Consider the following 22,385-nt stretch of genomic DNA (forward strand, 5'->3'; position numbering starts at 1 on the left):
GAGTGTGCAGCACTTGTTGGGGCTTGCTTTGTTGTGAGGCAGTTAGGGATAGCTGACGTGCAATACAGGATCCAACTTCCCCAGATCATTCTTTCACATCGTGCTCCCCTGTTTTTTGTCTGTTTGGTTTTTTTTTTCTTTTCCTTTCTTTCTTTTGCACAAGCATCCGCAATATTTCCCTCGGTGCAGGATAGTTTACTTTTCATAACATGTTGTGTCAGTCTGTTGTTTTAGCAGTCACCAGGATCACAGTGCCGCAGATATATTATACCAGAGTACTCGTAGGAAGGAAATACAATCTCTCTCTAGTTTGGAACTTAACACTGTCAAAATGTAAGTGTATGATGGTAAAAGCTGTCTCCATTCACCCTTAATAGATTGTTGTTTGTTTGATGCAATGTCAAGTATGTTGTCTAGTTTATTATGTCAATATCTTATGAGTTTGTTTGTGTATAGTTATGTTATGACTTAGGGATTTGGTTTCTTCTCCTTAAAGGAAGGTCCATCTCAAAGAGAGGTTCAAATGTGTAGTAGAAAAGCAATACATCAAAGGCAATGAGATTTTCCAAAGTTGATTTAATAGTGCGATTTGACAGATTTAACAAATGTCAGGTTATTGTCCCTCTAGGCATGCAGCGAGTAAATTAATATTTGCTGTCTTGGTAATTTGAACGACAACGTACTTTAGAAGTACCCAGTCATCTTCTAGGTTATGATGTTCTTAAGATGAAACGACTTCAGTTTATACTTCTTCTCCTTTTGACTCCAGAGCATTTTTTCAGTGGATAACAGGGCACATCAATTTGTTCAGATGGCACTCTTCATAATATTATGTACATGAATGAAACTATTCAGAACTTACATTTTAATGTCTTGTGTTGCCTCTCCTCTCTCTTTTTTTTCTTTAGTCATAACAATGGTGTGTGCAACATGTGTGTAATGGTATGCAGTCCAATCAAACTTTAAAACAATGTTGAACAATAATTGGCAAGTATGTCACAAGTATCAGAAAGAGAGACAGAGAGATAAGAGGATTACACATTCCCATTCATTCCCTGGGCCTGAGAAACACAATTCTGTGCCACAGTGACAATGCAGTGAGTCACACTCTGGCCCGAGAATGACATACCACTGGTACTGTTATAGAAACAACGACTGAGTCACAGTGTGCAAACTTCTGGGCCGGTCTCGATCCATCCCCATAGCAGCACCCTGGCTTTCAAGTTTCATATGTTCAATGAAATTTGTGACATACAAGTATACATACATACATACTTACACACACTATTACATACATACATAATTTTGTAAGTAAATAAATTGTAGATGCAAGTTGAGTTAGCATGTGCTGTCTACTTCAAATACCCTCCAGGGGCAATAACACTGAACACTGAAGGACATCTATTACATGTCCAAACAGTGTTTCCAGCTGATCATATCAAGTGTTAGGAATTTGTCACTGCTTTTCTTATTGGCCAATCAAATACTTTGGGGAATGTACATTAAGATATGTGTTTGTTTTTTTCTATAGATGTCGTGTGTGCATGACAATCTGTTTTCTTAACCTTTTTGAACAACCTCCTTTTTTTCTCTGTCTGAAATTCATTTTCCAACTGAGAGTCTCTTTTTGGTAAAAAAAAAAAAACAACACCCAAAAACATGTCAGTGCTAAGGATTATGCCCTTGTAAAGAAGTGCATATGAAAGTCATATTGTGCCTCTATTGATTTCTTTACAGAGACAAAATGAAGATATGTGTACATTTATATACAGCTTTACAAGGCCTATCTCATCTTAATGGGTGTATTGATTGTAACTTACACACCAAAGAGAATTCAATCATCTGTGGACACAAGATTTCTATAAAATTAACTTTACATTTATGAGCCTGAAAATTGCAAGCAGAAAAAATAAAAATACTCTAGAAAGTGAATTGGCAAGCCATATTTTTTGGACACACACTGCGTGTACTTCATATTTGTTTCTATGAATACATTAACTAGTGCCCAGCACAAAATGCATGTCATTTGGGTGTTTTTTAATATCTATATGATGGTTGAGTGACATGACATCATGCATGGCGGAAATATGGTTTTGATTAGTGTGGACTTGGTCAAACCACAACCAGCTCTATGGGTGATTTCCCTGATGTGATGCAATAGGTAATTGCCTCACGTTATTGCCGATGTGGTGGAGAAAAAATTGTCATTTTGAGGAAAATGTCATCAGCCTCGTTGTTGTGTTCACTATCCATCTACCTAATGTTCGATGAGGGGTGGGATGGGGAGGGGGGTGGGAACGTTGGGATTTAAAGGGCGGGGGCAGTGCCGTTTATGAGGTAGGGGAGATTGCCGTCTTGGAGAAGTGTATCTTGGTTTGTACTCCTTCTCCTCGATGAGACATCATCCTAGCTCAGACTGTGATCCTTATCATGCTGGCCGTATGACGCTCTCAGTTCCTGAACTCATTTGATGACTAGTCCGTCACATGCCCGGCACACGCCAACAAACGAGCCCCAGCCCAGAAAATGTATTCATATTTTTTCTCTCCCTCTATCTCTCCCTCTCCGCGCATAGCTGAGCCATACCCCCAACGACACTGCTCACTCGGGCGACGAATACTGCACGTACCTACGTCAGTTCTGAGTGTGTGTGTACACAATGTGTGTGTATTATTTGTAGTTGCTAGATATTTTCCACACTCGAGTTTTTTCAATAGGATGTTTCTCTGATTGACTGGCAGCAATGTGATACGTTGTACATGGATATTACTTTCAGGGATATCTGATCACACTTATTTTCCTTGGAAGAGAACATTGTTTAGCATTTGCAGGAAGGTGTCCTGAAGTTTTCTCTGCATGTAAGTAGAACCACACCACTTTTTATTAAGAGGATATTTTTTCAGCCATCAGTGCAGAGATTTCCAGTAGATATTGCACCTTTCTATGTGTTCTTGACCTGCTTTAAGACCATAATCATCATTATGATTACAATTCCGTTGTTAAGTAGTCTGATTGAACCTGTGCCTTATCATGTTGCCTGTTCGTACTCTGTACCCTCCTTTTCTTATGTACTTCAAGCCTTATTCAGGGGACAGGGTAGAGGTCATCTCTCACATACTATGTGTCAGGATTGATTTTGATGGGTCTTTCTCAGCTCAGTGGAGTGTTTGTAATGGTACTCCTTCAGCACAGGGTCTGCCATAGTGCTGTGATACAGTTTGAGGGCGATGCTTGGTGACGTGTTTTTTCAACTGACCGTCAACTCTTTCACCCTGGACATAGCTCTGGACGACAGTGACCTATTTATTCCACTTGGAGGGAGAGACATACTCTCTGCGAGTATTTTACACTGAGGGCAGGCCTTGACCTGGTGTAGAAAAGAGATCTAGATCAGAGTTCAACCTATTCACAACAAGCATTTTCAGCTCCAAGCACTCAGTTAATCTGAAATGCATCCATTTTATAATATTACCAACATTTACAGTGTATTTCAGGTTTAAATACTAGATAAAAAATTCACTCTAAATTAAAATAATGGATTGGCTGCAGTTGATCCTTATCAAATTCTTTGGTCGTTTGTGTATTTTGTCCTACGTTTGTCATAAGAATTCTGTCACTATGCGAAAAGTTGCAAATTGCAGAAATATCTTTGGATAATCACTAATGGTTGGACAAGAGGTAGGGCTTAAAATGACTAAAGATCAGTTTTGTCAAGAGTACATATTGCAGACATGTAGGCCTATAGTGTTGTGTGGCTGTAGGAACTTATTCATGTCCAATAGTCGTAATACTTACTTGCCTATGTTTTATTAGCATTATCTGTGCCTGTGTGTTAAAGGAAAGAGATAATGGGGAAAACATGAAAAAAACAACAATAAAACTAAGAAAGTAAAAGGTATTTGTCTGAATGTGACATGCCATGACTTTCCAGTTTTACTCTGTTTCTAAGAAGGAAATGAATGACCTACTCAGTATTCAAACTTTGTCTAGCCAATGAGCGGTGTGTGCAACACAAGGTCATCAAAACAGGATGGGAGAAACGAAAACATTTTGTGCTTGGTGTCATTCGAACATGACGACAGCAACATGACACCGACGAAAGCAGCTATCTGGTGGTGGCTGCAGGCAGTGCAGAACATTGGAACAGGTCAGACTCATTGTACAGAGATGAGTACCCTGTGTTCAGCCACCATGTAAATGCATGTGTAGTGTTGCAAGGCGCAAGTGCCATTGCCTATTATGACAGACTGGTTTGAGCGTACATTCTGCGGATATGAGCATTTCCTAGACTGGGAATCCCACATCCTCTTAACTGGAATATCAAATCAAAACCTGTTGATATAATTAGTGATTTTTAGGTGCAGACAGTGATTGGACTTTGGCAATGTGATGAATGACTTTCATGGCACTTCATGCTTGGATGCTGTTCAAAAATAGTAGTGATTTTGGTCAGAAGGATGCATTTTGTGGTGTTTGATAAATGTCGGAAATGACTTTGGGATGTTATCAGATGGAGTGATATTTACAGGTACTTTACTGTATTTTGTGACATTTCATGTTTCATTCGAAACTACTACCAGTGTTTCCAAATATAAGAATGTGCCACTCAGGTTCATACATAAGTGAGTGCCACTGTAATGTCAGTCCATTTTAAAGTCTGTATTTTGAGGAATAGTTTCACTCAACGCTATTTTGTTTATTTCTTGTCCTCCACCAGATCGATGCCGGGGTTGGTAGGAACAGGCACCAAGAGGAAGCGGGATGACGGGGAGGACAGTTTGGAGGGGAGCCAGCGCCTGGCGACGTGTTCACAGGTCTGCTCCTACACCCTCCAGCGTCAGTGTGTGCTCAACCTCTCCGTCTGCAAGCTGCAGATGTCCCGCCAGCAGATCGACCCCCCGCTGCGCCGCTCCGTGCTCATCTGCAACACGCTCCGCCAAATTGAGAGGGAGCTGCGAGCCGAGGGGAGACACTACGACTGCTCCCGGGTGTCGATGCTCATCTCCAATCAGCCTCTCTGCCTGGACTCGCCCAACAAGGAGAGCATTCCTGCAAGCCACGACAGTGGCAGCAGTGGTGGATCCAGCTCTGACTCGAGAGGCTGCTCGAGTGAGCGGAGTCGAGCTAATAGCGAAAACGCTTGCCCTCCCACGCCAAGGTGTGCCCAATTGCCCACAGAAAAAGGGTTGCTTAGCAACAGTAGACTACTCGCAGACAATTCTGGTGCAGACTCACAAAAAACTACCGGCAACCCAGACAATAATAATTGCCTCCCAGCTATTGCCAACAGAACAAACGTGCCAAGCCACTTAGATGCATTCACTCATCGACTATCGGGCAGTGCTGCAAGCCAGACGCGGCATTCAGAAAAACTTGTGCCCGTCAGCAGTTCGTCAACGGACACGCTGCGACAGGACAGCAACTCCTGCTTGGACACTCCTACGCTGATTGCTGCCAGTACGGACATCATGGAGTTTGGTGACGAAATCTTCGGGGACATTGACGTCTCGCTGTATGACTTTGATCTAGCCCCTCCATTCATTCCAACCCACACTCTGAATCCTAACCCAAAGCCGCCATCACCGTCGGCCTCAACAGACGACTGGCTCCGGTCTTTCCAAGCCGATGTTGTCGGGTTTGCTGGGGATGTTGCGTCCCAAGGGTCACAGGTCAACTGCCGCAGTGAACTCATAGACGAACTGGATCAAATTATGCACATACTGGTTGATGTTGGCATGTGAAATTCAGAGAATATTTTTATATATTTTATATAAATTATGCAGACTTTTTTTACTGAAAGTGTAGTGTAAGATTAGAAGTAATAAGAGACCCAGAGCACTCATTTTGGTTGTCTTACTGTGTAGAATCAGCAGCTGGTTTGGAATAGAGTCAAATTGTATTAAAAGAGTAACTACAACTCAGGTGTGTAAGTGTTCAGCTAAAATATTTTTATGACAACAAAAAAGTGTCTTCCTATTCAAGAGAGAAAGAAAAAAAAGAAGAAAATGATATATATTTAAGGAACTTTGAGAAGAGGGATTTAGTCTAGGTGTGTTGATTTTGATGCATTTACAAAGATACTGAAAGTCACTGTGGAATATGTGCTCCATACATATGGCTTCCTTTCTACAGTGGGGGAAAAGAGAGAATTATAAAATGCTTAGTTAGTCATATGGTGGATTTATCCTTGAAGTTGAATGTAGCTGTATGTAGCTCATGGCTTCAATCAGCAAATTTCTTGACGGTGAGGTCATGAAACAATTGACTGAAGACTGTTCAGTTTTCTTTTATTTCTTCATATTTTTTTATACATGTGTGTGGTCTTTCATCATTTTTGGAGCAACTTCTTTTTCCCGAGCACATAGTTATACAGTCTAGCTGCCTCACATGGACAGTTTTACAGGCATTGTGTAAACATTTGTCATTCAGGCAATAGGACTTATTTTACAGGGATAGGTTAGCAGAAAGCAAGTGATTTTGGAAAAGGAAAATTGAGAAAGAAAAGAAAAAACACACACACTGAACCAAACTCAGTGTATGGAAGGATGACAGTTGTCACTACTGCCATGACATCTGAGCTTCTTTTCCAATGTGAGCAGAATATACAAGAAGGTGAAGTAAAGTGGGTCGACTGTACTTGGAGTACAAAGGTCTAGTCAAGGAAAAAAACTGCTGTGTAACTGATGTCAGGCAGAGAGCTGGGGTTCACAGTTTGTTTGCTCTTAGGGCCTTGCATCATGTACTATTAGTAAAGCGTGTGGAAGTATGGGGGGTTACATGGTGTGTTACCACGTAATTCCCCAGTTGTGGGTTGTGTGCTGTGCTGCTGCTGCCTTCATTTCATGATATGCATTTTATAAACCTTTAGGTGACTTTTCCTCTGGCCCTGAATCACACCCAGAAGCACAACCAGTGCTGTACTTGAGCCTTCAAATTTGGAGTTGGTCCTTCCTAAGCCACTTGCCATTCTGATCTTGCCTTGTGGCTGCTTGCCTGTCCTTCCACAACCCCTCCCCAATCCCCATGTAAGGTAGACATTCACTCTCTTTAAAGGCAAAAAAGAAAGAAAAAATATTCTTGGAAGTGCATCACTTATTCATGGGTAATTCCCTTATTCTCTTCCTAAACACCCCCCCCCCCCCCAAAAAAAAAAACAAAAACAAAACAAAAACAAAAAAGAAAAAGATGCTTGCGGCATGCCGTAATGGGCATGATGATACTTATGCTTCACCAGCATGTTAATTCAGTGGCATGAAAAGGCAGCGCTAAACACTGGGCTAATGAAGCACATCCTGTGACGCTGACAATGTACACAGATTGTAGCATATAACTGAAGCTACGCTGAAACTTGAGCACTGCATTTATGCTGCCTCTACTCCATTAATTACTGATTGCACGTTCACTTCAAAGGCATTATATTTTTTTTAACGACATTATTACCAAACATACCTTCCAAATGCTTAAAGCTGCAGGTTGTTTGTTTAGCCCTGTGTTCTTAATATTCTATTTGCCTTTTTTTTCCCTTCTAAATCTGTGTAATTTTTGTGTCTGATTGGACATTAACTCTGTGTCTGATTGTTCTAGATGAACTTATGTTCATAAATGGTACATTGCGATATTGTCTCCTAAGTGACAAAGTGCTGCATTAGCATCCTTCGCTATGTTAGTTTGAAGATCTATGCTTTGGTGATTATCAAAGGGGTTTTCCACACTCATCTACATTGATCTTTTGCACCATCATGCAACCTGTCTGTGGCCCCCATTGTACCAGCTCCTCTGCTACTTGCCTGCAATTTGGACATGTACAAACTACGTAAACCGGACATGTGAGAAAGAGGCCTAGGCCGGAAAGACATATGAAATGTCACACCAGAATCAATTCTATGCAGAAAAGAATAGAAATTGACTACATAAAACAGACTTGTCTGTACATTGTGTTGGTTTTTCCCGGAAACAAACTGTGAACCCAGTGTCTGACTACATTATGTACTTTTGAGTGCCTGTGCCATTGACTAGCCATGAATCAAAACATTGAGGCAAAAATAGATGAGGTTTTTTTAGATTGATTCACCTTTTACTCATAGCCCACTTCATGCCATTCTCTGCATGTTAGTAAAATATAGAGGTGTATTCGTGACTCCATGATAAATGTGTAATGCACTCTTGTATTCATCTACATGTTTCCCTGTGTACTGTGAACTTATGTAATGCGAGCACGAAATACACCTCTCACATGGGAACCCTTCCAGCTTTATACATAGTTATGATACAACAGCCATATAGGAACAAGTATAGAGACTGCAAAACTTGGCAAGCAGTGTTTTGGTTTAGAGCTGCACTTAATTGCCCATCTAGTTACAGTATTTCGCACTTGCTTCATGCAACATCTATTTATGGGGAAGTATGCTTTGTTTGTTGAGATAGAGTGAAGGAAAGTGTCTGTAAGGCAACCCAAATGAGTGCTCTGTTTGTATAGCTTTGTACAGTGATGATTGCTAGGACATTTTTTCTATGAGAACTATGTGGGCTTCTTTGAAAGAAGAGCCAAGATTTTTATATCAGATGTTTTATGAGAGTAAATTTAGTATTTAATAAGGTAATTTATTGCACATCTAAAGCAATCCATATTGGTAGGAGGAGGTACACGAACAAAATCAGAGTTTCATCCATGTTTGTTTTTTATATAAAAAAAGAAAGAAAAAGTGAACTTTTTTTGATGGGTATCCTTCAAATAAAATCAACTCGAGAGAGCAATGGTGAGAGTGTATTTATATTTGACTTCTGTATGACCATGTAAGTTACATTGTAATTACTGGTGGCATGTGATGCGTTTGTATCTTAGTGCTAGAAGTCCTCAAAAATTAGATATCTGTGATATCAAAAGTATTTGTTCGGGTTGAATTTTCGGCATGAGTTTTTATTCCAGTTTGTTGTCAGTATTTGATCTGAAATGTCTGCAGGGATGCACACTCCTCCCACCACCCTTCTGACCCCTGCCCTTTGAACCCCCTTACCCACCCCCCTCCGAGGCCTTGATGAATGTATGGGGAGGGGGTCAGTCCTATTAGTTGATCTCGAACTAGGCAGCAAAAGTGCTGCAAAGACCATCGGGCTAAGAAATCCCCTCCATGTTGCATCCCATGAAAAGCGCAGTTTCACACGCAGTCAGAGACATTCAAAACAGTGCATGGTGCAAATGCTCACAGAACTCAGCCATCACACTTGCCATTCGCATGTTACGCCCCAGTATGTGTTAAACAATTTACGTGAAATGAGCATTAGATGTGTTCTAGTCTCTTGCTTTCATAAAATTACAGAGGCTCTAAACATATATTCAATGCTTCAGCTGAATATATATATATTAAAAAAAAGATTAATACGAAGTGTCTGCAATTAAGTCTATTGTAAGATGCATCCCTATTGGCACTGTGATTTCAAAACTGATTCATTCCATAAAAATCATACAAAAGGAATGCCGTGATGGAGCAACACAGTCCACATGGTTTCCTCATGCAGTCATAACAACTCATAGTTAAAACTTGTTCCAACTCATGTCACGGAGAAAATGCCTAGGAAATAATAAAAAATGATGGTTTTACTGAGTAAATTATGTGTGTTATTGAATTTTCCATTCCCACTTTACAGCTAGGATAATTTGTGTGAAAAGACAAAAAGTATTTGTATTTTAAGCTCTATAAGTGTGAAACAGTCAGTTTCTGTTGAAGGCATACTTGTTGGGTGTGTCACCGAATGCACTTGATTTTTGATATTGTGGTCCTCTTCTTTGTTCACGCTTTTGTGCTAGTATGAAGGAGACTTGCCTAGGTCCCTTGTTGTTCCTTAACGTCTACCCGAGTGTGCCATGATCCGTTTGGTGTCGTACTTTGATGATTATTGTCGTTTGCATTCTTGTGAGACATGTCGTTGAGTGTTCCAAACTATCGTATGGCTGCAACGTAGAATTTCTAGTACTGTTGTGCCACTATGAAGTAAGGCGATTTCTTGTAAGAGATTGACTGGTGAAGTTTAAATACAACTTTTTTTATTGTGCTTTTAAAATGATGACCTGGGAAGGGAGGGGGGGGTGGTACTTTGATGTTCTTAATGTCTGAAATTAGCATTCATGTGACTGGACCATAACAGTCAAATTGCAATATTATTTATGAATTCCTGGGACTGAAATGTGGTCCAGTTCTTTGCGTGCTCCTGACGAGAGCGTTACCGGCAGAACCATTTTTTTTTTCTGCAATTTGCTGCAATTTGATGATCCTAGCCATGTCAGGCTACGCCAATTTAGCATGTGTGGGACTGAGAGGTTCTCAGACAATGCTTAGTTCACTCTTGGTGGTCAGCCAGGCCACTAAGCGTACAAGGATGGTGCTAAGTGTAACTAAGTTATACATTGGGCTTCTCTTAGTGTGTCTACTATGTATATGTCATTGTTACATTTCCTACATGGTGTGCAGCAGGCCATTCATTGGAGAGCATGATGAGTCACAACTTTTTACTTCAGATGCAATACATACTTGTAAACTGTAATATGTGGTCGATGCTCGGCTATGCAAGAACAGTCAAAGAAACTCCCCCCTCTCAAATTTGTTGAATCTCTTGCATTAGTTTGTTTTCCAATCTGTTGTTATTTGTTTGTTCGTTTTTTAGATTCTTGGTCACACAAGAATTGATCAAATTTTGCTTATGAATTGAACGATACCAACCTTCCCAGCCCCTCACCAAATAATAATGAAATACCAGCACAGGCCCAAAAGTCAGTTTATTGCTGTGTAGCTTCATGTTATGCCACACTACAGTTTAGATGCTGTGCAGACTGATATTTTTGCGTGATTGATGCAACTTTAATGTGAACCATGTTTGGTTGGTGTTTTTGTTAACACGTAAACCAGTGTCCAAGACTTCCATTTCTTTTCTTTCTCTCTTTCTTTTTTGAGGGGGAAAAGTTTCTTAGATTTGACTGAGTCTATCAGGAAAATGATTGCCTATTGTCCCATGTTTTTTCCCCCTACCCACTGGATATGCTGCAAAACATGCTGTCATTATCTGTAATTTTATATCCTGTGTTAGCATTGATACGTAAGGAGAGAAAATTATAATGTCAACTCACACAGTATTCACAAGGGCTAATATTATCTTGCCGTGCCAGGAGTGCACTGACCAAGCACAAAAATGATATGCAGAGCAGAAGAGCCCGTAATTGTCTGTTGGTGACCAAAAAAAAAGAAAGGAAGAAGAATTATCACCATTACACAGATTAGTACAGCATAAAGAGAACTCGTTTGAGAGAATATTCATAGATATTGTGCTCTCCTATGGTCACCACCACATTGCCACTTCGTTGTGAGAGAAATGAGAGCAAGAGAAAGCAAACAATCCATTCTTCCCCATTTTTTGCTGCCATGTCTGAAGGCTGCAGTTAGGGGCATTGGCTGCTGCCAGTAACAATAACTTATCCAGCTTTTGACCACGCTTGCCCAAAGAAATGGCCAAGTATCAGAAGCCCTTGCAAACTGTATCTAGATGTCCATTCCGAGATCACTTGTCTGTAATTGTGCTACCTTTTTTTTTCTTTGCACCACACTGATCGAAGTATTATTTTTTCATGTAAATGATTGATTATTTATGATTAATTTAATGAAGTGTAAGGAGTAAGGGTCTCTGCGAGGCCCTAATTGGCTCCAATCTGTGGCGAGGGTTCAGTGAGGAAGCCCCACCACTATAAAATAAGTTATTATTATTCACTCCTGCGAGATCGTGAGATGCCTTGGTCGACTTTCTTGTTCTTGAGTTGTTCTGTATATACTATGTTTGTACATTCTGTAAATGCAAAGATTCCTTTATTCCATTATGCACTGTATTGTTCAGTATGTAAGCCTGTCCTCCATTTTCTCCTCTCAAAGGAAGACGCTTTAATTTATTCTACCGTGCAAGTATGTTCACCCTGGCCTGTGAATCAAAATATATTTCTCTCTTTCTATTTCTCTATTTCTCTCTCTCTCTCTCTTTCTCTACATTGTCAAGTACAGTATAGCCATTGAGCTCTTGAGGCAGCTACGCCCTACATATAGAGATTGTCAGAAATAGGTCTCTATTAACAAAAAGTGCAACTTACGTCAAATCGTGCCATGTATGTAGTTTTTTTTTTTGACACAATGTATGAGACCTTTCATTGTCAAGAAATCCCTTTCACACCCTGAAAATAATTACATGCAAACAAACAAATATTGTTGGACAGCGTACTCTCATGTGTGTGAATAATGCATATGAAATGGCCAAGAGTATGTCCACCATGTTAGACACACCATGCTCTCGGAGAGCATGTGCTGCGATCAAGCAATCCCATAATACCACCTGCTTCCTTCGAGGATGACCAGACATTTTATTCACAGGTCCTTCTTCCCCACATGTCACAGAAAAATAAGAGGCATGTGCCCTTACAACTCAAATATTTGTTGTCTGCACTACCAAATAAGCCTTGCATTATCTCAGCTACAAAACTTATGACAGATAAGTAGAAATACATTTTGAGACACTTCAAACTCAGCATGTTATCATGCAAAACTCCAGGTACGTCCTCGCTGGAAGGAGAAACGTACAACACACGCACAGATTCTGTACACATTCTCTTGACCTTGCTTGCACGTCTTACTTCTTGGTTTCAGCTGATTTTTTCGCAGATCTCTTGACAGGAAGTTCGCATTTTCTGCCTACTTTTCCGCTCTGTTAAAGCTTCTATGTTTGCTAAGCCAGGATAAGTCGCGTGCTGTCGACCTCGCTCACAGAGCTTCAGAAAGAGTTTGAAGTCTTTGATGGGAGGGGAAAGGTGCTGAGCAACTTTGCTGGCTCATTGACCATTCTTTCAGTCCATTTTTTGTAAGTTTTTCTCTCTTTTTTTTTCGATACTTATGTATTAAAATGTGTGATGAAATACTGTATAGACAACTGTTCATGTGCATTCATTGGTTTGAATTGTACTGAGACTCAGGGTATGGTATGAAATGAGTGTTGTGGTATGAAAAAGAGTGTCATGGATATCAAATGCATGGTAATCTTTATTTGTGGGAGTATGATCTTGACTTCACAAGACAATGTCTACCGTTTAAACGAACACGCTTTATCATTGTTATTTTATGCTGTATGTGTATGAGTGTGTGTGTGTGTGAGAGAGTGTGTGTGTGCGTGTGTGTGTGTGTGTGTTTCTCACACATTTTTACGACTCACTTTTTTGAGCATCATTCAAAACTTATTTTGCCTTTTTTGCCTTCTTGGCTACTCTTTGCCTCAGCATTGCCGATACAGAGTACAACATCTCTTACAACATGTCCCCCTCCTTTCTTTCTTTTTTCTGTCTGTCCCTCCCCCCCCCCCCCCTTCTCTCCTGTTAAATCTCTGCAGCCTCCCAACTACACATTGACACAAGTATTTCACTCCAGCGATGTCACAAATGAGCAATGGGATATAAGTGCAGTTTTAAGGCTTCTAGTAGGGTCAAGGACTATCTTTAATGGAGCTGGTGCGAGTATAGTGTAGAGCAGATATACCAGTAGTCAGATAATGTGGTGAATTCATTGTCCTGGAGAATGACTGATGGTGCTCAGGAGTGTACTCTGTTAAAGGCATAATTTACCATGTGCAGATGAAACAAAAACCTAGCATTAGTGCTTTAAAATAGTTGTAACATGTGAGTTTGGGATATAAATAACCACTGTAAAAATTTGAATTGGTACAATCGATGTTAAGTATTGTTAAGTATACAAAATGTGTACAATAGTTATAATAAAAATGTTTCCAGACTAGACCTTCTACAGTTACGGTTTATTGAGAAAAATACAGATATCTGCTTATATTTTTGGCTTCATCGGAAAAATTACATATGATAGGATGTTTTGTGGTACAATGTACAACACACCTACACGTATGCATTAAATGTCATATCTTGACATTTTTTTAAATCACTGTTCCCAAAGGTAAACAGGACCTTTAACAATGATATATCCAAGTGGTGTTGTAGAGTGGCTTTCAAATGCAGCCAACCATTATAGAGATACAGTAATTGAATTTAGTGATTCTGCAAGTGTGTGTCTGTGTGTGTGTGTGTGTGTGCCTACTTATATTTGTGTGAATGCATATGAATGTCTATGTTGTATACATGAATATCTTAGTGCTGTGTATTGATGAGTCAGATATGAAAGTGATGGACAGTTATGCAACTGCAGATACATTGTCCCGCGTCCGGTCAAGAAGTTGCTGTGTACCACAGTTAATGACCTCTTGTGCTAACAGCACCAGTACATGTATTTTCTTCTTCTTTTATTTTATTGCAGTGCAATGCACAAGAGCTCATTTTTGTTTTTTGAAGAAAAAAACTGTCAGATATAGATGACACTTTGCTGCATGTCAAAGGGGGGGGGGGGGGGGGGGGGTGGCTCAGAGCTGACTGTGGCCTGGAAGGAAGTTGGCGTGAGAATGACTTGCATACGTCTTGTAGCCGGTGTGCACATCCGTTACATCAGCCATTGCTAGATGACTCAAGCAACGGACCCAGGATGAGAGGATGAGATCATTCTTGTCAATCATCACTCTGCCGACTACTAGAAATATGGTTACTACTACTTCTACTACTACTGCTACTACCACTACTACTACTACTACTACTACCTATACTAGTAGTAGTAGTAGATAGTAGTAGTAGTAGTAGTAGTAGTAGTAGTAGTAGTAGTAGTAGTAGCAGTAGTAGAAGTAGCCAGCTACAGGTATTATTCATTGTTATCATGATTTAAGTAGTAACATAATCACATTTAGAAAAAAACAAATAGGGTTATGATAGTAATGCTGATACTTATTATCATCATTAGTAGTATCTCTACCCCCGCAAGATATCTGTTGGAGATCAATATCACATCAAATCTTATTATTATTATTATCATCATCATTATTAGTACCATTATTATTATCATTATTATTATCATTATTATTATGATTATTATTATTATCATTATTATTATGATTATTATTATTATCATTATCATTGGTTATTGTTATTATTATTATTACTATTATTATTATCATTATTATTATCATTATCATCATTATATTTATCATTATCATAATCATTATACTATTATTACTGTTGCTATCATTTTCATGTTCATTATCATACCATGATTATTGTCATTACCATGGTTATTCTAATGAGCATTGCTGCAATACTTTACAATGCCTTTCATGCTTTAATATCAATTACCATATCTTAACTCTTTTGTATACTTATCAAAAAGTGAGTAAATCATGTTCAATCTTATGCATATACAACTGTATCATCATAAATTCTTCACATGAAATTAACAAGCAGAAAAAAAAATACTATCAACAAGGCCAACAATTATAATGATATGCACAGTTAATTTCTTAAATATTGTGCATGTATTATGATATCTTTTTACCAACACGACTACTATAATGCCACTACCACTAACCACCACTACTGCTAAAACTTCTTGAAAACCGTGAATGAGTGAATGTAGTTCTATATTGGAACATTTTTTTTTTCGGGAATTTCTTAGAATACCATATCAGCTATAGGCCTAATATTCATGCAAGCAAAATGACAATACCGAGAGCTCATTAGCTGTTACCACGGACTGTGTGCATTCACAGCGTTGTTATCAGAAAAAAAAGAAACAAACAAACAAACAAAGCAAAAACATTGACATAAAAACAATCGAAACTATAAACTTAAAATAGAGAGAGAAAAAACGAATTAGCTAAGCACAGCAAAACGTATGCAGTACTCATTCAGCCTTGAGTAGGCCTTCAGTGGTTTTCTTTTTCCGGGGATAAACATGATATCTATTCATTCACATATTTGCTTATTTGTTTCTAAATCATCGTAGAGTACAATGACTCAGAGTCTCTGCGTATCAGATACCCATATTCTGTGACTGTCAAATTATGAAAGCCAATCCCACAATAAAAGTCCGTCACACATTATACCAAGAAGACCCTCTCACTAATATACAGTACCAATAACGGCGCTTCGTTTTCACGAAATATACTGTAATGCTGTACACTTCTTTTACTTCCGGGAAAGCTTGTCGCGTACTTGTATATAGAATACTGGTACTGCAGCTGTAGCTGTATGTAGGGAATTTCCCCTTACTGCAGACGGGGAGAACGGACATAACGGTCTTCGCATTATTTGGACATGCAACGCCATATCCGCACACAGCTACGTCACCTCGCCATATATAACTTGGCGACCGGAACTAGTTCCATGAGTTACTGCTTGTTTTGATCCTCCAAAGTCACTCAAAGTGATCCACACCGTACGCCAATTGTTATGCACAAACTGTCTACTACGCATTTTAATACAGTATTTTCCTTTTAACACCACACGATTATATTGACATCAGGGGGTGTTTCACAAAGCTGTTCTTAAAGTTACGAAGGACTTAAGAACGACTGGTGATCAGTTCTTATGTGCTATACTTATCAGAATCTTAATAAGTCTCTTAAGTCCTTCGTAACTTTAAGAACAGCTTTGTGAAACACCCCCCAGTATACACATCTTTCCTGGCATGATAATAATGCTTTTCTCCAAAGAAAAAAAAAATCCTTCCTTGAAGAACAGACTTGAATAAAATAATAATAATAACAACAATAATAATAATAATAATAATAATAATAATAATAATAATAATAATAATAATAATAATAATAATAATAATAATAATAATAATAATAATAATAATAGTAATAATAGTAATAATAGTAATATTATAATAATGGAATACAAAGTCAATTGTTCAGTGTGGGCATTCTAGTGTTTACCGTTAAGGCGAAGTATCTCGGGCAAATAACATCTGAACTTCATGCCTCATTTATAGTTTGTTGTCAAAAGTATGATTACATATAGTTTGCGACCTACATCTTAATGAACTATAAATGCGGTCTGGGTGCAGAATCTGATGTTTACCCGTAAGCGTTCATGCTTAGCTCCTTTCAATGTCAAGGCATCTACAATGTATTTACGTATTTATTTATTCATTAAGTTGTTTATATCTGACAATATCTACCTCTATAGTTTTGACAAATTGGCACACGTCTGCACACGTCTGATTTCGGGTATAAGGTTTTGATTGAAGAACTTGTATTGACGGAAATTATATGAGCAATCAGAATTCACCAGTTGCTCATATTACGAGGGGAAAAAAAGAAAAAAAAATCTCTCCGCTAGGACGGATTGCCATACTAAGTGTGTACACAATTTTCGAAGAGAGTGAGGGGGAGGAGATTCGCCGAACGTTTTTTTTTTTTTCTAAATTTCTTATTAAACTGAACCAATAACATAATTTACATTTAGATCTAATATCTGACATTTTAAAGATTGGAGGTATTGGTAAAAAATATTTCACTAGGGAAACAACATCTTACGACAAAACCTTGTATATCACCATTTCGCAATGACCTTATTCATAATTATTTGCTTTGTTTTCTTGGTTTTTAATATCATCTACCAATTTTGACCATAAAGGTATATGCATGTTTTGACTATTCTTGCTCCTAGTTTCAGTGCGGGTATACCCAGATGATGACGATTGCAGAGATGATAAAACATAGGACCATTGATGAAAACAGTAATAAATAGCTATATCGAAAATCATAATTAATATTACTATCATCATCCTTGCTTTGTTATCATCAGAAAGTTAATTTTGTATGATTAAATCGGATTGAAATCATTTTATCATTTCATATTCATCATTTCTCTGAAGGAATAACATTTTAGCACCGCATTAATTATACTTTGAGGACCACTATACAATCAGAATGGGAATTGATCATATACATAACATACACTTTTACCAAAGTGTAACACTATATAGCTGCGTTACACTGGCTATAACGAAGCACCAACTAATACAATGTTAAAGGAGCCTCATGAAACCCGAATAAAGTCAATTTATGCAGGTGTGCCATCATAAAACGCGGAATTAGTTTCATACATTGAGATCTGAAACTCACTAAACACAGAATGGAAGAAAAGCGATGAAAAGGAAAAAGAGAAATCATCCCCCGGAAAACACACACACGCGCACACACACAAATAAAACGGTCACAATTGCACAGGTTAAAGTATTATAATGACTAGAATTCTCAATTCAGTATTTCGTGAACTGATGGGTATATAATGTAGTCTATTACAGATGGTAAAACTCGAGCAAAACCAATTCGAATACTAGTATTCATCGGCAACAAAATGCGGCATTTCGCGATACTTATGTGTGCATGGTGTGCATGAGTCAATTGTTCTCTTACTCTTTTCAATCGACTCTTACAATATGTGCTTTGAATCAACATGCACGAAACTCACTGTGATAAAGTCAGGAATATAGGCCTATTCTTTTAAAAAAGTGATGTGGTATTCATGTGCGCTCTCAATGTGCACTAATTTTGTGTGCGCCATGACAAGGTAAAGACCAGTCCCACACTGGTCATTTGCTGTTGGATACCGGTAGTTGAGACATTCATTAGTAAATAATACTATTTCGATCATGATTTGCTCCACATATCATGCAATTCCTGCAGAATACAACTTCGGTGATGATTTTGCTATATCGGTGCAAATATCGCAATTCCGTCCGAAGAGACCGGCTTAGGCCTATAAAACTGATCTGTAAAAAATCAAATTATACTTCTCGTGTGGATATGGTAACGAGCTATTATGCAATACACCACGTGTATATTGTTGCTATGTGGGGCAATGCCTCTTGCAGACTTTGTGGTGGTCATAGAGGAACAACCTTTAAGCATAGCACTGGGATGTGTCAGTGAGCCGGTCTTAGTTTTTGACAGCTATTGATGTCACTGCGTTACAACAGTCTTTTGTATTCTTTGATATTGCAACCATAAACAACGGGAAAAATCAAACGCTTCAGTTTCTTGTCGCTATCATACATTGTATGACACACACACACAAAAAAAAAACAATTAGAATATCAATGGCAGTAATATTATACTTCCGAAACATGTGGTAATATATATACATATAAGAACTTAAGGTAAAGCAGTATATCACCAGAAAACAGAGGCCACTTCTACAGGCGACTCTCTCATTTGCTTTTCTTGTTTCTGTATACTTATATTTTATTAGAATCAACAACATTAAAACAATTCAGGATTGATCCTCGGAGCCTTCATCTATAAATAATGTAAAACTTTAAACAAAGAAATTAAAAAGTTTTATGTGAAAAAAAAATCAGTGTTTCTACTTATCCTCCAAACACTGTGTTTGAAGTTGGTAGCATGCACGGACAGTGAACAGCGTGCAGAACAATGAGAAAACCAAAGTAAAATCTTCACCGATAAGGATCCGCGCGAGAAATTGGTGTTTTCCCATCACATAAAGTGTTCCTCAAACACCGACTTGTGTATAGTCGCAGAAAAGAAAACAGAATTGGACACCCTCACTCTATTGTCAGCAACATACAGAAGCGCAATCATTAGATTCCAACGATTATCATCGCACAACATCAGGCAGATGGTAATAATTCATTACCTGTGGTCCATAATTACATTCCGAAACTGCAAAAGCATGTAATCATCCTCAAAAGAGCTATAGATGTACAAATCAGGAGTGCTGATGTGACAGGAAGTTTTATGTTGTGAAACCAGCACTTTACCACTAAATTATAAGGTTGGTATAGTTTTGGTCGAGATGGGACTCAGGTTTTCAACTTTTTTGTGCGTGTGGATGTGAGATAATGATACATCTCTTCTACCAAATATGAAAGAGCATGTAATTCTAAAAGGAATTAAAAATTCATTAGATGAAAATTGGTTTTGAAATGACTGAGATATCCAAAATAAAGCAATCCTTATAAAAGGTAGGACCCAACTTTATATAAAGTATTTTACAAAAGTTTAACAGAGCGATTCTAATATTAGGATTGCTTTGTTTTACTTCTTTGATATCACTCTCATCCATTTCAAAAGGGAATTTCATCCAATAAACTTTCAATATCTCTATAGAATTGTATGCTCTTTAACATTTCATTGAGTGGTTTCTAAGCTGAGTATCTCGCAAAATGTTAAAAGGAGAATCCTCACCTCAACCAATTATATTATTGTAACCTCTCTTAATGCTGCTATCATTGATTTACTGAGATTTTTGAAGTCTTTGTATACTTGTGTTGATGTTATAGTTATTTAGATATTGTCTTGACTTTTACACTCAAGCATTGACAGTTTGTCGGATATCATCGCTGTAAGCTCTCGTTTTTTGTACCAAGCACAGTCTGCACTTTTGATATGACAATATACACGAGATCATTATTCATTATAATTGTTTTCATTGTTATTATGATTGTTATTATGATAATAATGATAATGATGATAATAATAATGATAATGATAATTATAATAATAATAATAATAATAATGATAATAATAATAATAATAATAATAATAATAATAATAATCATTATTATTATTATTATTATTATTATTATTATCATTATTATTATTGTTATTATTATTATCATTACCATCATCATCTTTATCATTATCATTATTACTACCATCATTATCATGCTTATCATCATACATGTAATTCAATGCTCCAACAGCAAGTCCAGACAGCATCAAGTTGCCGCGTTTCACGCACGTCTCACCCGTCTAGTATGCCCCACGAAGTGGGTATCGAATATATCGTACGGTATGAAGGTATGCAGTGGAGGCCCCAGCGGCACGACCGACGTACGTGGCTCGAATATTTCTGGACTTCAAAATAGTTTGGCACCGGTTGCGGCATGGCGAATCATCAAATCGTGTACTTTAATCATGAGCGTTTACAGAAACAATTATTGTTTCCGCTGGCGTTGCGAAACCATAGCCGAGTGAGAAAGAGGGGGAGAGAGAGGGAGAGAGCAATATTTCGCCACGAGACGTTCTAAAAATAAGATCGGATGCTATTCGTAGCACAGGCTATAGAAGTTGATTAACACTATGCAAATAAGAACAATGCCCTTTACGAGATAATGCGTCTGTTTGTTTATTTTCTGTGTTTTGTTTTAGATTACTGTCTTGTAACGCTTACTGGGAAAATGAATATCGAAAAGAAGCCAGTGTCATAACTGTTGAAATAAAATGCGTATATCAACTCCTCAATCTCAGATTGTTTTCATCACCTAATATTGTGTGCATAACAAAGACTTTATGTCTGTAAGAAAAAATTTGTCTAGGGATACTTATTTAGACTGTGTGCCACTTTAATTTTTTTTTTATGTATGGCGTAGTCACAAGGGCTCACCCATGAATGTTGACTTATTTTTGTGCCTTTTTTGTTTGTTTCTTTGAGTTTCATCATGGAGGTTTTTTTCTTTGTTGTTGCTGTTGATTATCATATTCCTTAATTCACCTTTATTTGTTTATTCTGTTTGTAAGGAGTTTTTGCAAATATGTGGCAGACAACTTCTTGTATGAATGAAAGCCAGCCAGTGGCAGATTGTACTTGGATAAATGATATCATGGTGATCTAGCGAACCGTGTGAGAGGAGGGAGTTGTCATGGTGTATCTTACTGTCAGTTGGTTTCTGTCACACCCAAGATACCTATGAAAAAAAAAACACTGTGCTCAAGATGATTTTAACAAAATTAATAAAGAAATAAGAAGCAGATGCAGAGGTATAAGTCTCATAAAAATCAACATGAAATTGAATTATTGATGAACCGTTAATTCAACTTTTTTTTTCTGGCTTCTTTGTTTTTGTTTTTTATTTTTACTATGTGGGGATACTGGTCGCAACCACAATAATAAATGCAACTTGGGAGAGGCAATAATGATTATGATGATTATGATAATTATTCCCCCTTGGATTTCACATTGAAAAAAAAAAGTGTGATACAAATCATAAATCGCATTTTGAGTCCATATTTTGGCAACTAACCATGCAGTACTCAAGAAATGTCGTTTGTTAAGTTATATCACAGCTTACTCTACACTAACAATGATGAGAAGGAAATAATTGATTCTTTGTTTTAATGATTCAGTATCTATAATTTGGAGAGGACGTGTGTGCAAGTAAATGGGAAGCTTACGAGGCGATGACATCATCACAACTTTTTTTTAATGTATAGATTGCGATCAATACCACTGTTCTACGATCAGACTACATGACTTGTGAAAATTAAAAGAAACGTTCAACCTGTATTTTTGTAGTTTATTTATATTCGAGGAGAGTGATAAACTTCACCATGTTCTGTGTTTTATGTTGTTCTTTCCTTGAACTCCAATTTTAATGATCGTCACGTGGTACAAAGTATTGACCGTCTTTCCACGTCACATCCCTTCCTATCAACTATACATCCATTCA

At 37.9% G+C, this 22,385-nt stretch overlaps 1 protein-coding gene across 3 annotated transcripts in view; it reads left to right on the forward strand.

Moving 5' to 3' along the window:
• The window catches only part of LOC139722776 (uncharacterized), a 30,159-nt gene extending 23,032 nt beyond the window's left edge, over positions 1-7,127 (forward strand). The window contains exons 1-2 of one of the 3 annotated variants that reach the window (XM_071634064.1): positions 246-333; positions 4,718-7,127. In XM_071634064.1, the coding sequence (XP_071490165.1) occupies positions 4,722-5,741 (1,020 nt within the window). In that variant the 5' untranslated portion in view covers positions 246-333; positions 4,718-4,721 and the 3' untranslated portion in view covers positions 5,742-7,127. Of the gene's footprint in view, positions 1-245; positions 334-2,733; positions 2,859-4,717 lie in introns of those variants that run through there. The other 2 variants (XM_071634065.1, XM_071634063.1) reach the window with 2 other exon arrangements.
• Positions 7,128-22,385: the final 15,258 nt, after the last annotated feature.

Source organism: Diadema antillarum, unplaced genomic scaffold (assembly GCF_040938485.1).
Source record: "Diadema antillarum isolate AM-2024a unplaced genomic scaffold, OU_Dant_1.0 scf00000171, whole genome shotgun sequence".
Taxonomy (NCBI): Eukaryota; Metazoa; Echinodermata; class Echinoidea; order Diadematoida; family Diadematidae; genus Diadema; species Diadema antillarum.